Source organism: Hyperolius riggenbachi, chromosome 2 (genome assembly GCF_040937935.1).
Source record: "Hyperolius riggenbachi isolate aHypRig1 chromosome 2, aHypRig1.pri, whole genome shotgun sequence".
NCBI lineage: Eukaryota > Metazoa > Chordata > Amphibia > Anura > Hyperoliidae > Hyperolius > Hyperolius riggenbachi.
The window spans coordinates 352380524-352397371 of record NC_090647.1 but is presented as its reverse complement, the minus strand read 5'-3'; the positions used below and the strand labels follow the sequence as shown (position 1 = coordinate 352397371).

At 45.3% G+C, this 16848-nt stretch overlaps 1 protein-coding gene and 1 non-coding gene across 2 annotated transcripts in view; one reads left to right on the top strand and one right to left on the bottom strand.

Annotated features, from left to right (window-relative positions):
• Positions 1-6212: 6212 nt before the first annotated feature.
• TRNAK-UUU (transfer RNA lysine (anticodon UUU)) lies at positions 6213-6285 on the bottom strand. Its single transcript has one exon. It is a non-coding gene; the product is annotated as a tRNA-Lys (tRNA).
• A 376-nt stretch (positions 6286-6661) lies between these two features.
• Positions 6662-16848, top strand: part of MDM4 (MDM4 regulator of p53) — an 81661-nt gene continuing 71474 nt past the window's right edge. The window contains exons 1-2 of the mRNA XM_068269613.1: positions 6662-6857; positions 14030-14146. Of these exons, the coding sequence (XP_068125714.1) occupies positions 6846-6857; positions 14030-14146 (129 nt within the window). The 5' untranslated portion in view covers positions 6662-6845. The remainder of the gene's footprint in view (positions 6858-14029; positions 14147-16848) is intronic.

Genomic DNA, 16848 nt, shown 5'->3' with positions numbered 1-16848 from the left:
TTCAGCGCATTTTCCGGCTGCATGGCATTCCGGAGAATGTAGTATCAGATAGGGGAGTCCAGTTTGTGTCGAAATTCTGGAGAGCCTTTTGCCACCAGCTTGGTATGGACCTTTCATTTTCATCAGGCTACCACCCACAGAACAATGGACAGACCAAAAGGGTTAAACAGTCCCTGGAACAATTTCACAGGTGTTATGTGGCAGATGCGCAGTCAGATTGGGTAAAGTTCCTGCCATTTGCGGAATTTGCGCATAATAATCTGAAGAGTTCCTCTTCAGGTTTTTCTCCTTTCCAGGTGGTCTCGGGGAGGTCTCCCAAGTTTTCTCCAATACCAGTGGCATCTTCTCCTTTTCTGGCCCTAGAGGATTGGCAAAAGGCATTAAAGGAGATTTGGGTGTTAGTAAAAAGGAATCTGGGGAAAGCCTTCCAGACACAGAAAAAACAGGCAGATAAGAGGCGGTCTGTTGAGTGAAAGTTTTCCCCAGGAGACATGGTGTGGGTGTCTACTCGGCATCTGTCGTTAAAGCAACCATCACCTAAGTTAGGACCCAGATTTGTAGGCCCATACCCAGTGTCCAGAAAGATTAATGACGTAACATATGCGATTGATCTCCCAGCCAGCATGAGAGGTGTGAGATCATTCCATGTTTCTTTGTTGAAGCCTGCTGTGCATGTGGATTCCTCTCCCCCCCCCCCCCCCCTGTGATGATTGACGACCAACCTGAGTATGAGATCGAGAAGATTTTGAATTCTCGATTGGTGCAGAATTCTGTACAGTACCTGGTTCATTGGAAGGGGTATGGCCTGGAGGAGAGAACTTGGGTGCCGGATTGCCGCATGCATGCCGAGGATTTAAAGAAAGAGTTTCATGAGTTACACCCTGAGACGCCGGGTAGGAAGTGTCCGGGGTCCACTCCTCAGGGGGTGGGTACTGTAATGGATAGCGGAGATACCGCCGCAGTGGTGAGCGGCAGGGCGGTTATTTCCGCGTCTCAGCCGGCGGCCTTCGCCGCGCAGTTACATGCTGAAGTTTTGCCTGGTCCTTCAGTTGCACATAGACTGAGGGCTACGCCAGGCGACAGGACCTTTATGCGAGTAGAAGGGGAGTCAGCTGATCGGCCGGTCAGCTGACTCCTGCAGTGCTTCGGATTTGTTGAGTGACTGGGGCGGCGCTGTGGAGCTCTTGCAGTATATATAGGACCTGCCTGTCAGTTGCTCCGCGTCTGCTGTTGCGAATGCTACGTGTTAGCCCTCAGACCCTAGTCAGATCCCAAAGTGTGCTAGAACCAGCAGGAGCTGGGGATCCACACTTAGTCAGACTCTTTTGATAGCTTAAAGTACTAATTGCATTGTATTATTTGTTATGACCTTCTGCTAGCCTTGACTACTCTTCTGCTTACTGATTCTGTGCCTTTGCCTATCTGATCCTGTTGCCGACTCTGCCTGAATACCACTTTGATTCAGCCTTCTGTCTTTGTACCGTATCTGTCCGCCTGTTACCGAATCTGCTTGTCTGACTATCCTGCCCTCACCAGTGAACCTAGTCACTGGTGAGGGATTCTCTGTTTAGGACTCACCTGCTCCTCAGGAGATTAGTAACTGCAGTACAGTCTGAATCACCTGCTCCTCAGGTGATCAGTAGCTGCAGTACAGTATTAATCACCTGCTCCTCAGGTGACTAGCTACTATAGTACTTTCCTCATCACCTGCTCCTCAGGTGATCTCCTGCTGCAGTGCAATCTGAATCACCCGCTCCTCGGGTGATCAATACCTTGTCTTATTGTATACCACCCGCTCCTCGGGTGAACTGATTACTATTGTTGTCTACATCTCCAGCTTGTTGGAGGTTGTATTCCTGAGTTCAATAGAGATACCTTTCTATACCAGCTCCTCTGGGGTAGTGAGTATCTCTACACATTACTGTTGCACCAAACACCTATCTTACATCTGGTTGTCCTGTGTCTCGCTATACTCGCATTATTGGTGATTCTGCAGATCACCATATAATCAGGTATAGCATCTGTATTATTGGTGATACTGCAGATCACCAATAATCAGAATATCTGTGCTTGCTGACACCAATCGTTACAGTATCTATCTGAGACTGTAAATCCACTGGAGTCTTATCACTAAAGTAACCCTGAAGGGGAAAAAGGATTACTTACTTCAGGAGGTGGAAATCTCTGGGTCCTCCTTTGACACGGGCTTGTCAATGGCTTGCACATGCGCAGTAGCACGGACTTAATCAGATCTGTGCTACTGCGCAGTTGCGAGCCATCTGCACCTGCACAGTAGCCCGGACCCAATCAGGCTTGTCTTTTTCCGCCGAAGCCCAAGCGGATCTGTGCGATTGCAAAGGCACAGTGCAGCCACATGCCCACAATCTTCAGGGGTCTCAGCGCTGGAACAACCTGGTGGAGGAGGACAGTAAGCCTCTGGAGCACCGCATAGCTCGTCCTCCTGAGGTAACTTAGGTATCTAACTTTTAGGATGCGACTTTCTCCCTTTCAGCTCTTTCTGTTCAGTAAGCCAGCACCTATTCAGTAGGAGACCTTGGGCAAGAATCCCTAACACTGCTACTGCCTATAGAGCGCGCCCTAGTGGCTGCAGCTCTGGCGCTTTGAGTCCGCCAGGAGAAAAGCTCAATGTAAATGTTATTTGTCTTGTCTCTGTTGCAATCCTGTTTTTAAAGGGGAAGTAATGCACCAATGTGTAATAAGCCATGCTGTCGCCTGAAGGGATCAGGACTCAATTTCTACTGATATACAAATATATAAACACCTCTTGTTTTATTGTCACTTGCAGTACATATTTAACAGCTGACATATATGACATCTCTTGCACTAGTTTATCTCCTCATGGGGGATTCTTAGTATTTCCTTTATTCTTTACAAAGGCATTCCCTGAAAGGATCTACATGCAAAGATGTTGGCAATCTTGCCAACTGGTTTGCACAATATTTTGGCAGCTGGACATACAACTGCCATCCACTAAATGTTTTTTTACATAAAGAAATACCAGAGATTTTCCCATGAGGAAATGTACTTGTTCAAAACCTGTCCGATTTTCACTAGCTACTATAAGTGACAGGCTTACAGCAACATAGGAAAAAAATGTAATTTATAGTGCATTTTACTCTGGAAGAAATCAGACACACACATACACACGCACGCACGCACGTACGTACGCACACACACACACACACACACACACGCACACCATCCACACCATCCCCTTGCACCTCTGGCACTGTGGATATCCTTGGCAGGTTTTGGTGCGCCGTATCAATTGTTATGTATAGAGTGCTTGGGGGGCCCAATGTAAAACTTGCACCAGGGCCCATAGCTCTTTAGCTACACCCACTGATAAAATATACATCCCTGGGACCTAATCTAGTATCCTCAGGCCTGATCGCTCCCTTGCTGTCCTCTTCTGACTGACAGTTTGCCTGCTACTGGCCCCGGAAGATCCATCAGTCGAGGCCAGTCAGTGCATGCACAGTCCGGCCAGGCGCGCTCCCCTGTCTCGCTCCCATTGCTGGAAGCATTTTGCACCTGCACAGTAGTACTGCGCAGGCGCAGAGTGCTCCCAGCAACGTGAACACAGCAGGAGCGCGCATGGCCTGGCCACGCATGTGTAGTTGGCCCCTGACCGAAGGACTTTCCGGGCTCAATTGTGGAAGAAAAGCAAGTAGGAATAGAATAGCGTGGGAGAGATCAGGCCGGAGGACGCTTCCTCCTGTCCCAGGTATGTATATTTTATCCATGTGGCCTTGTCTCAGGGTAATTTTAACCAAAAATCCATGCCACCTACCAGGTGAGATTGGGCAAGGGGGAGGTAGAACATTGAGGGGTGTGAGCATGGCAGATAAGGTAAAAAATTTTCATTTACCATCCACTATGATGGTGGTGAAGGTGATGTAAGAGCATTTGGGGCTCTACCAGGGGGCACACTGGCGAAGCAGGTAAAAAGGGTGCTAGAGGCGTCATGTTAAAAATGGTACCACCAGAGGCCATGATTAGAAGCTGTAAATGGTTGTTTGGGTGCCTGGTATTTATAGCCGCTGTTTACTGTTCATAGACGTTGTAGCTGCTATTTACCGTTCATAGCCTCTCATCGCAGCTTTTATCATTGCCACACCTTTGGCTGCTAAAATATTGGGGGTTAGGGTTAGGAGGCAGGGGTCTCTAGTGTTAAGATTGTGTTGGGGGTGAGGAGGTCCTAAGGGGTTGAGTTTAGGCATGGGGGGGTTCTTAGGCCCCTTTTACACTTATTCAGTTGCTCTCAGTTATAACAGGGGGGGGGGGGGGGGTGGTTCTTAGGCCCCTTTTACACTTATTCAGTTGCTCTCAGTTATAACTGAAAGAAAACTGATTTTCAAAGTAATGGCCATGTTTTCCTATGGAACCTTTCACACTTAACGCGTTTTAACTGAAATCTTCTTCCTAATGCAATGCTATGGAAAAAACGCGTACCAACGCATACTAACGCACACTAAAGGTTGCCACACATCATACAATTTTTAAAATATCTGCTCAATTTAAGAATTGCAATCAATTTTTCTGACTGATTGTAACATTTCAAAAATATGACCAATGTACCACACACGTATGTTCAATTTTTCCCCAATTATGATAAAAATGATTGGAAACTCTGACAAAATTGCTAGGTTGTGTATATTAATAAATTCACAATCTAAAGCCGCATCTACACGCGTAGATGCGGCCGCGATGTTCCTTATCAATCGAGCCGCTGATGTGGCTCGATTGATAAGATCCGACAGGACGGATCTTGCTTCCGCCGATTCCCTGCTCACTCCCCGCGAGGGGACAATGGCAGGGAATCAAGCGGAACATAAGCGGCGCCAGCGTGGACGAGCGGGGAATCGAATGCGGCGCACGCGCGGCGAGCGGGGACGCGGCGGGCACGCGCGGGGACGCGGAAGAGGCGATCCGGCGGCTAATCGAGCTGCCGGATCATAGCCTCATCTACCCGTGTAGATGAGGCTTAACACACACTATACAATCTTTAGACAGATTGAAGAAAAACATCTGGCATTCCGGATCAATAAAAATCGAAGAAAACCTGAAATCCGATCAGATTTTTCAGTCAAATGAAACAAAAGCTTTCGATTTGTTTGGGAGATCCGATTGTTTTTATCGAATTACTGTAAAATCGGATCATTTTATTGTATCGTGTGTGGCCACTTTTACACATACCAACTGATTAAGTGTAAATGGAGCCGTAGGGTTGGGCACCGGAAGAGGGAGGGTTCTGTTAAGTTATAGTAAAGTATCGATAAAGATTACCAATATTTTACTATTGTAATAATGAAGTAGAATATCGGTAATTTTACATATAGGCTATCATTCATAAAGCATTTCCGCATGCGGAAATGCTTAAAACAGCTGACTTTACCGACCACTCGGCAAAGTCAGCATTCATAAAGCCTCTTTCCGCATGGAAAAATGACACTACCGAGCAGAGTGATAAATCACCGCCTTGTGCGGTGATTATCGGTACAAATGTAGCAAAATGTTCATTCATGAAGATTACCGCAAGCGGTGTGAGGTCGGGAAGTACCGCTCACTCTGATGTGGCGATACCAATGTAAGTGAATGGAGACGCACAGACCTCCCAGGCAGCTGCAGCAGAGCGGAACACGGAGAAATGTATCAACTCGGCAGCTTCCGTGTCTCCGCAAGCCTACTGCCTGCCTACCGCCAGCTTAGTTCGGGGAATCTCCGCACTGCTTCCGCACAGTCTAAAAATCCGCCAGCGGTGTTTTCCCGCACTGATTGTGTTTACCGACAGCCTGTTCATGAATGATATAGTCTACTAGTGGCTATCGCCAGCGTTTTTTCTCACATGCACGTCACACTGGGGCCACAGAATCAAAGAACAGAACAAAATTTCTAAAAAAAATAAAATAAAATAATCACCCTAGCAATGCGTCTGCCGAACTGCATAAAAATGACAAAATCTTATTTATTATACTTTGAACCAAAGCACCTATGTAGTACTAGCCTTATTTTATGGTGATGCAGATTGGTAGGTGTGCCTTAAAACAATTTGCAAGATGTTTTAAAACAGCAGAAGCTGCAATATAGTATTTTTCGAACAAAGTAGCTAGAATCATGAATAAACGTATTAATTAATTGTGATAAGTTTAGTGTAACAATTGAAGAAAGAATCTGCAAGCTAAACGTTTCGCCCGAACAGGGACTTGAACCCTGGACCCTCAGATTAAAAGTCTGATGCTCTACCGACTGAGCTATCCGGGCTCACGGAGACTTATAAATGTATATAATCTTTCAGCACAAGTTGCCTAGTTTATTTTCAGACAATGCAAGATGTGTCATTGTTATAATGCAATTTTAACTATAGTATATGGTTAATGTATTCTGGTGACATCTGTATTTTACTACCGAGGCTCCTGTTTTACTGTTGTATTTTTCTCCTTATGAATCAAAATGCGTATGCCATATTTATTTATAAAGTTGCAAAGTGTATAGACTCTGTATGGAGCGCTTTCCGCCCGCCGCACCGAATAACGATCTAAGAGGGGCGTCTCCCTGGGCTACAGACTACCCAGGACTTGGGGTCGCTGTTGCGGCGGGAGAGCGACGCAACGTTCCGCCTCTATGGTGACGCCTGTGCCTCCCTCCCCCTCCCGTATTGCAGACACTCTCCTCTGCCCATCAGTAGTAGGAGTTTCCGCCATGCTATGGAAACCGGAAGCGCTCATTGCCCGGGTCTTTTCACCCGCTAATTACTTTTGATACTAGTAGAAAGGCCGGAAGGTGTTTTGTAAGCTGCTATAGTGCTGGTGGCACTAGCTGTCATGGGGCCCAAGGTGAGACAATAATCGTCAAATACTGTCTTTCGATTGAACTTTGACCTTTCTTTTGTATCATCTATATAATGCCTTGTTATAAGTGATCAAGTTATTATATCTACGAGAGCAGACTGGAAAAGTGACTTCCGGAAATGTGAGCTCTGCCCCAAGGTGTTTGCCTGAAATCATGATGCCTCTAACCAGCTCACAGTAGTGTTGCAGCTGCCAGACAGCAGGATTGTTTGCAGACTGGAATAGTCCACTGTACTCTCTAAACCCCATAGATGTAGTTGTGCTGTGTTCTTGATATTATTTGTATCTCACCAGCATTTAATATTGCGAATAGATGGCATATATACACTGTTAAAACCCTAAATAAACCTTCTGGATTTTAACATGCATTAGTATGAGTGTACACATAAATTGTTTTCTAAATAAATGTATTTCTTGCAAGTATTTTAGCAAAACTGTCACTTGACAGCCCAAAGAATTAGACTGGAAGAGTGGATATTTTATTCACTCCTGGTGACTTGTGCAGCATCACATGTGCAGGTCTTATTATAGGGTGCCTGCGCCATGCAGCATCAGTGCCCGTGTTTCCCTGAAAATAAGACACTGTCTTATATTAATTTCCATATTCTCCTTCAAAATATGTGCTAGGGCTCATTTTTGGGCAGGTTTTATATTTTGTGGGGGTAGCCAGATACCGCTTTAATACAGTGGTTTGCGAAAGTATTCGGCCCCCTTGAAGTTTTCCACATTTTGTCACATTACTGCCACAAACATGAATCAATTTTATTGGAATTCCACGTGAAAGACCAATAGGAAGTGGTGTACATGTGAGAAGTGGAAGGAAAATCATACATGATTCCAAACATTTTTAACAAATCAATAGCTGCAAAGTGGGTGTGTGTAATTATTCAGCCCCCTTTGGTCTGAGTGCAGTCAGTTGCCAATAGACATAACCTGATGAGTGCTAATGACTAAATAGAGTGCACCTGTGTGTAATCTAATGTCAGTACAAATACAGCTGCTTCGTGACGGCCTCAGAGGTTGTCTAAGAGAATCTTGGGAGCAACAACACCATGAAGTCCAAAGAACACACCAGACAGGTCAGGGATCAAGTTATTGAGAAATTTAAAGCAGGCTTAGGCTACAAAAAGATTTCCAAAGCCTTGAACATCCCACGGAGCACTGTTCAAGCGATCATTCAGAAATGGAAGGAGTATGGCACAACTGTAAACCTACCAAGACAAGGCCGTCCACCTAAACTCACAGGCCAAACAAGGAGAGCGCTGATTGGAAATGCAGTCAAGAGGCCCATAGTGACTCTGGACGAACTGCAGAGATCTGCAGCTCAGGTGGGGAAATCTGTCCACAGGACAACTATTAGTCGTGCACTGCACAAAGTTGGCCTTGATGGAAGAGTGGCAAGAAAAAAGCCATTGTTAACAGAAAAGCATAAGAAGTCCCATTTGCAGTTTGCCACAAGCCATGTGGGGGACACAGCAAACATGTGGAAGAAGGTGCTCTGGTCAGATGATACCAAAATGGAACGTTTTGGTTAAAATGCAAAACGCTATGTGTGGTGGAAAACTAACACTGCACATCACTCTGAACACACCATCCTCACTGTCAAATATGGTGGTGGCAGCATCATGCTCTGGGGGTGCTTCTCTTCAGCAGGGACAGAGAAGCTGGTCAGAGTTGATGGGAAGATGGATGGAGCCAAATACAGGGCAATCTTGGAAGAAAACCTCTTGGAGTCTGCATAAGTCTTGAGACTGGGGCGAAGGTTCACCTTCCAGCAGGACAACAACCCTAAACATAAAGCCAGGAGAAGAATGGAATGGTTTAAAACAAAACATAACCATGTTAGAATGGCCCAGTCAAAGTCCAGATCTAAATCCAATCGACAATCTGTGACAAGATCTGAAATCTGCTGTTCTTAAACACTGTCCATCTAATCTGACTAAGCTGGAGCTGTTTTGCAAAGAAGAATGGGCAAGGATTTCAGTCTCTAGATGTGCAAAACTGGTAGAGACATACCCTAAAAGACTGGCAGCTGTAATTGCAGCAAAAGGTGGTTCTACAAAGTATTGACTTAGGGGGCTGAATAACTACGCACACCCCACTTTGCAGTTATTGATTTGTAAAAAAAATGTTTGGAATCATGTATGATTTTTCCTTCCACTTCTCACGTGTACACCACTTTGTATTGGTCTTTAACGTTTAATTCCCATATAATTGATTCATGTTTGTGGCAGTAATGTGACAAAATGTGTAAAACTTCAAGGGGGCCGAATACTTTTGCAAACCACTGTATGTAGCCAGATCCCCCTAGTATATAGCTAGAAACCTTTAGTGTATACCCAGACCCCCCCTCCCCCACCAGTATATAGCCAGAAACCCCTAGTGTATACCCAGACCCAAAAGCAAATAAGAAGGCCGTCCACATGGGATTGCGTAATCTTCCATTGCTTTGAGAAAGCCCCGGTGGGAGGGGCGAAACGCGTCAGCAGGAGGGGAGGAACAGGAGTGAGCGCTCACGTGACCCAAAGCCGTACGTACGCATCCACAAGCAATACACGCTGGGGAATCCCGCGGACCGGCGGTGAGGAGACTGGACGCCAGTAAGCTGAAAGCGGAAGGCAGAGGCTCGCTAAAACTTAGCTGGAGCACTGCCGATGGTGGAGACGCATCCATTTGTAGCCGAGGCAGGAGGTACCCATCCAGACACGATTGCTGCAAACAGCGGTGGGAGTCGTGAGTAAATGTCAGACAGCTTCACGCTGTTCATGAATGAAGTGATTAAGACTCTGAAACCAGCATACCATTACACATTACAGGCGGAAATAACATACTCCACATAGATGGCTCTGCATGCCAGGATACCTCATATGAACTGTTGAGTACTATCCATTGCACATGACACGGGAGACTTTTGTGCATTAGTGTATAGAAGGAGGAAGGTGCTCTGAAGGATTAGCAATTAGGGGTTTGCATTGCACGAGGTAGCCAGTTCTATAGGGGGTGTTCAACATCAACAGTGTTAATAGTGGTTGCAGCTGCAGGTGTGTATGAGGCCTCTGTGGTGTGCGTCGGTGGCGGGTCCACATAAGGTCAGACCAGATTGGTGGCAGACACGATTGGCACAGGCTTTTGCTGGGCGATTGTGTTGTGCATTAACCATTTGGTGACCAGTGGTAATACTTCGGAGGAGCGCTCTCTCCTGTTCTTTTACGCATGGTTTTAGTGTTTTTAATGGAGTTTACCGAGCTGATTGACAGGTTAACCTTTTTGTACCAATAAAGTTTTTCATATGCACATGTAGGACTTCCTGGTTTTGTATATTTTTGTATACCCAGACCCCCCACCAGTATATAGCCAGAAACCCCTAGTACATAGCCAGTGTAAATAGGCATATTCCTTTTCTTTCCTCTTCGCCACTGGCTGTGCAGCGCAGCGTCAGTGCCCGTGTTTCCCCGAAAATAAGACACTGTCTATTAAAATGTCCTTCAAAATATGTGCTATGGCTTCTTTTCAGGGAGGTCTTATATTTTTTGGGGGTAGCAAAATCCCCCTTTACATAGCCTGATCCCCTAGTATATAGCCAGAAACCCCTAGTGTATACCCAGACCCCCCCCCCCCCCCCCACCAGTATATAGCCAGTGTAAATAGGCATATTCCCTTCCTCTCCCTTCTGCCACTGCTGCCACCACCCCTCCTTCTCCAGAAAGTTGGAACCCCCTCCGGCTTATGCTGTGCATAATTCAGATCAGCAGGGAAAGGCAGTTAAAGTTGTACAGTAACAGCGCTGCCATGTAGAGGGAGTAAACAGAGATCACTTCCTGTATACGGGCTCTGTTACTGTGCAACTTTAGCTGCCTTTCCCTGCTGATCTGAGATCTGAATTATGCACAGCGTAAGCCAGTGGGGGGATCCAACTTTCTGGAGGAGGGGGCCCAGTAGCAGGGGAGATAAAGGGGGGGGGGGGGGGTGCAGCTAGGTCTTATTTTTGGGGAGGGCTTATATGTCAAACATTCTTAAATAATGAGAAAGGAAAAGAGAAGAGACCGCTGCACTCACATGTACATCCAAAAGAGAGCACGGAAATCAAATGCCAAAGTCCACATATAATCAAAAGAAAATCCCGCTGCACCAATTGGTTGGGTGAAAATAGAAAAATCCTTTATTTGCTCTTTAATCCATCATCAGTGTTGCAATAAAAAAAAGCTCACGTGTATCGGAGCATAGGATGGCTCCTTAATCATAGCTTACTAACAAGAATGTGTTCACAGGTTATATAGTACATTAGGCCACACCCCTAAGGGTGTAAGCCCTAAACTTAAAGGTATACATAGCACAATACTTTTAAAAGGTGATAATAATAATAAGCTAGGGCTTACTTTTGTGGTATGTCTTGGTTTAGGGGAAAGACGGTACTTATGAGTTTTAAAGCTGCCAGGTAGGCTGCCAACCTGAAAACAGACTTCTAGATTCGCATGCTTGCTTCCATGATTAGGAATGGCTCAGACAGAGCTGTCAGTCATGGCTGGTAGGCAAGCACCTAGTAATGTAGGTTCTTGGTGTGAGGGAGGCCAGTTTGGACAGCAGATATATTGCTGGTCTGTCAACCAAATAGTATCTTATGAAATTTGAAAAAGGGCAGTGTGTTTTATTGCGATGGTTGTTTGCTTGATGCATTAAAGAGAACCCGAGGTGGGTTTGAAGAATATTATCTGCATACAGAGGCTGGATCTGCCTATACAGCCCAGCCTCTGTTGCTATCCCAAACCCCCCTAAGGTCCCTCTGCACTCTGCAATCCCTCATAAATCACAGCCGTGCTGCTGACAAACAGCTTGTCAGAGCTGGCTATGTTTATCTCTATAGTGTCAGTCTGCTGCTCTCCCCGCCTCCTGCAGAACTCCAGTCCCCGCCTGCATCCCTTCCCTCCCTGCTGATTGGAGAGAAGGGAGGGGGGCAGGGACCGGAGCTATGCAGGAGGCGGGGGAGCAGCTGAGACTGACACTACAGATGTAAACATAGCCTCACAGCACGGCTGTGATTTATGAGAGATTGCAGAGTGCAGGGGGATCTTAGTGGGGTTTGGGATAGCAACAGAGGCTGGGCTGTATAGGCAGATCCAGCCTCTGTATGCAGATAACATTCTTTAAACACACCTCGGGTTCTCTTTAAAAGAGCATATAATTACATTACTTGTGTGGTGCCGATGCATTCTTGAAGTTGGGCTCGTGTATGCCCCTTGGGACACAGGGACAAGGATCGAGGCACACCATTGTCTCCTGCTGTAGTGCTCCTTCTGATTGCTGGTTCTAGTAGCCAAATAGCATCTGTCTCTTATACAGCAATGTGGGCACTAGTCTAGTTTAGGGGACCCAGCAGGAAACCTCATATAACAGTTCTTCAATCACAGCAGTTTCTACAGTTCATAGCGTTGTGATTGGCCAAATACTGTAGTGGTAGTTTACTATAACCTATCTGTAACATAGAAGTTAGAGAGGGGGCTGTCTACCCAATCATGTTAGCAGAATTTCCTTGTGAGGTTTCTTGCTAGGTCCCCTAAAGTAGACTAGTCACAAAATTTCACCTAATAGACATCACCAGGGGGCAATATATTTAATATTGCAAGAGTGATGTACTAAGTAGGCATTTCAGAGGGTGCCAGATGTAAGAGGCAGAAATGACAGGGGAAGAGGTCTCTGGATGTTCAAGATTAAAAAAAAAAAAAAAAAAAAAAAAAAGTACAATGGGGTGGTAAGACTTGACCTCCTAACAGAAGTCCACCTTTGTAGGGAGAAGCAACCTATATAACACTTTCTGACAAGGCATTTTGCAGATATGCTTTTCGCTGCTTTATGAGCGAGTTCTAGCTGAAGTTTGGACCCCTCAGTTGGTACACAAAAGAAGCTGAAAGCATAAAACTTGAAAGTGGGGTCAGAATACCTGAGTAATGCACAATATTGTAGCAGCGCAAAGTAAAATAAGCAAAAAACGAGCACAAAAGGCAGCCAGGAAATGCTATCTCCAATAGTACTCCATCTTTGCTTTTTACTGAACTGTTACATGCCTACTACTACCTCTTCCTCTGTTAAGGCCTAAAAAATGCTGTAGCTTTTTATTTCCACAAAATTGCTTTCTGAAACCATGAAGCTTCCATGGGTTGACTCACATACATGACTCTCACGACAAGCATTTAGACCAGGACGTGTGACTCAGTGATTGTGATTTGCTGGGGGGGAAAAGTGAAGTTGCTTTGTGCATAATGTCACAGATCTTCATGCACATTACCTTTGGAAAATGACCACAAATTAAATAGTGAAGCCATCATCCAAACCTCTGTCATGATACCTTCTGTCATGATTTAGGCTACTTTCACAGTAGGACGTTGTGTTTTGATGTGACGTTAAAATCACAACGCAAACTAACAGCGCAACGTCCAAAAAATGTCACAACGCAACTCTATGCCCTGTTATCGTTGCATACAGTAGACATACAGGCAATGAAAAGTATGCTTCCAGGTCATTACTGAGCATGTGCAAACAGTCCAACGCAGTTACGTGTATAACGCACAGCATGCAACACTTTCTAATCATGCTACACGTTACACACAAATGCAACGTGTGCACTGTGAATGTTGGTCAGACTTAGTACTGCTGTGCGTTAGTACACGTTAAAACTTTTTTTAACGTTGTACTGTAAAAAGAGGCCTTAATGTAAACCTGTGTGCTTCTATAATATACAACCCAAGGACTGAATTTGTAATTTGTAAAAGTTCACAAACCAGCTCAAAGCAAAAGGCAGCCACAACAGTTACCAGCAGGTGAGAATCGCAAAAGCAATTTTAAATAGTTCAGTCAATGTTTGTTTAATGGCAACGGTGCCCACAAAATTGGATTTTTCCGCAATGGTGCATAGACTTTGGAGGTGCATTAATACTCATTTGAACCTAGAGGAGTCTGATCTTTGCAGAACAGAGCTGTTATCTGCAGAGCGCTGCCTCTGTTTGACTTCTGGAACTTGGAGGTACAGTATAATTTCTGCAGAGTTGCTGGCTCTGTGTGAGCATGCACAGTCCTAGCTGCATGCCTTTGTGATCACCTTCCTGTGTTTGGGAATATATTGTGCATGTACAGTTTGTAAGACTTGTAACTTCTCCCACCCACAGGACTGTGATGGAGGAGGCTCGCGGCCCGAACAGAGCATGCACATTGGCCCACAACCCAGCTGTATGGCAGACAGCACAGCAGATCAGACCAGGAGGACGTTGAGGGAGAAACCCCAGGTAAGTAGAAATCCTTATGTTCCTTTCATCTCAGGCTAAAGATAAGTGTACTGACCAGGGCTGTGGAGTTGGAGTCTGAACAATATTTGGGTACCTGGAGTCAGAGATAAATACTCTGACTCCTAATAAATATAGACTGTAATTGAAAAAAAAAAAAAAAAAGTATGTAGACAGCGTTGCACCTCTAATTTAATGCAGCAGCTGAACTTGGGATGGGAGCTTCCCCAGAGCTAACAAAGTAAAGAAGAAGCAAATCAATGTAGTATCCCACACAGTGCTAATGATGCCCATATTAAAAAGCATTTATTGATAAAATCTGCATGCAAGAAAAGCTCATAATCAATAAAATTGTCTGACAATATGCATCAAAATCCAGGTTATCACACACTTACACACTGATTACATCCACTATCACACTGCAGTGGAAAAAAAATTGCATTAAAAAAAGTGTGCATGAAAACTCTGTAGCTTGACAGTGTATTAATTGTGCAAATGAGCCTCAATAGGCAGACACTAACTGGTGCAAATTAGCATTAATGCTGCACAAGAAAAAAAGGATGTGTGCTCTGACCAGTCAACTCCTGACTTAACCACCCTGGCGTTCTATTAAGATCGCCAGGGCGGCTGCGGGAGGGTTTTATTTTAATTTAAAAAAAACTATTTCATGCAGCCAACTTTCAGTTTCAGTTGGCTGCATGAAAGCCCACTAGAGGGCGCTCCGGATGCGTTCTTCTGATCTCCTCCGGCGACCAGAAGTAACAAGGAAGGCTGCAATGAGCAGCCTTCCTTGTTTCGCTTACCTCGTCGCCATGGCGACGAGCGGAGTGACGTCATGGACGTCAGCCGACGTCCTGACGTCAGCCGCCTCCGATCCAGCCCTTGGCGCTGGCCGGAACTGTTTGTTCCGGCTATGCTGGGCTCAAGCGGCTGGGGGGACCCTCTTTCGCCGCTGCACGCGGCGGATCGCCGCGCTGCGGCGGCGATCAGGTAGCACACACGGCTGGCAAAGTGCCGGCTGCGTGTGCTGCTTTTTTATTTCATGCAAATCGGCCCTGCAGGGCCTGAGCGGCAGCCTCCGGCGGTAATAGACGAGCTGAGCTCGTCCATACCGCCCGGCTGGTTAAATACTGGCTGCCTCAAGTCAATTGACTAATTAAAATGGCAAAGCGTTTGCATGTTGCATTCGCCTACCAGAATATGCAGGATCTAAAACTATCTACCTGCTGTTCCGGCAGGAGTTGGCCCACACAATTTACATTGCATCTCAACAGGGGTGCCGCGTGTAGGCCTCCTTGTAACCCCAAGAAATGAAGGGCAGCGCAGACACCCCCAAAAGGCATCCATTGCTCGGGAGCACTGCAACTGCCCCTCAGGGAGGGGGAGCGAGAGAACATGGCCGGTACACTACCTGGAAGTGGCCGGTGCCCGGGGGGGCACCCATGCTGCCCCCAAAGGATATATTCCCTACCTTTTGCGAATTTTACTTACCTGTTGTGCAAATTAGCATTAAATTGTGCAAATATGCATAAGAACATAGTATTGTGGCAATTTAGTAATGTTAATAGAAGTATTGAGACCTGATTAATGTTAGAGCAGACAGGCTTGTACTCGCACAATGTAGGGTGATGCTAGCAAAGCTTCTGTGTTAAGAGCAGTGGACTTTGGGAGCCGCTCAACCCTGCCCGCCCCGGCCGGTGGCATTGCAGGAGAGACTGACGACTAGCGATGGACGCCATACATTGTGATAGGGACATAATTTAAATGGTGGAATAACTAGGACAAATGGGCAAATAAAATATGTGCGTTTTAATTATGGTAGCATGTATTATTTTAATTTAAAACTATAATGGCCGAAAACTGAGAAATAATGTTTTCAATTTTTTCTTAATATTCTTGTTTAAAATGCATTTAGAATAAAATAATTCTTAGCAAAATGTACCACATAAAAGAAATCCAAAATGGTGGTGGAAAAAACAAGCTACATTTTGTTGTGATAAAGTTATTGGCGAATGAATGGAAAGTGAAAGTTGCTCGGATGCATAAGGTGAAAAAACACTGAAGGCTGAAGTGGTTAAAATTGCAGCGATCACGATTTTTGATGTGATTTTAATGTAAGTCAATTAAGGCATTTAAAAAAAAAAAAAAAAAAAAAGACCCGCAAAACGCTCTTTGGTGTGTCAGGGCCTGAATAGAGGAAGAATCCCCTCACCCATTGTCCTGCAGAGTACCTGCACATCAGTACTGTGCAGGTACTCTGCAGGACAATGGATGAGGGGATTCTTCCTCTATTCAGGCCCTGACACACCAAAGAGCGTTTTGTAGGTTTTTGGTTTTTTTTTTAATTCCTTAATTGACTTACATTAAAATCATGTCAAAAATCGTGTTTGCTGCAATTTGAACCACTTCAAGAGACACTGAAGCGAAAAAAAAATTATGATATTATGATTTGTATGTGTAGTACAGCTAAGAAATAAAACATTAAGATCAGATACATCAGTCTAATTGTTTCCAGTACAGGAAGAGTTAAGGCCCATACACACGTCGGATTTCCGCGAACGACGGGTCGTTTGAACGTCCCGTCGTTCCGTCGTTCGCCCGCTAAATCGGGCGTGTGTACAGACTATCGTTCGTTTGATAAGAGTGAGTTCACTCTTATCAAACGAACGATAGTCTGTACACACGCCCGATTTAGCGGGCGAACA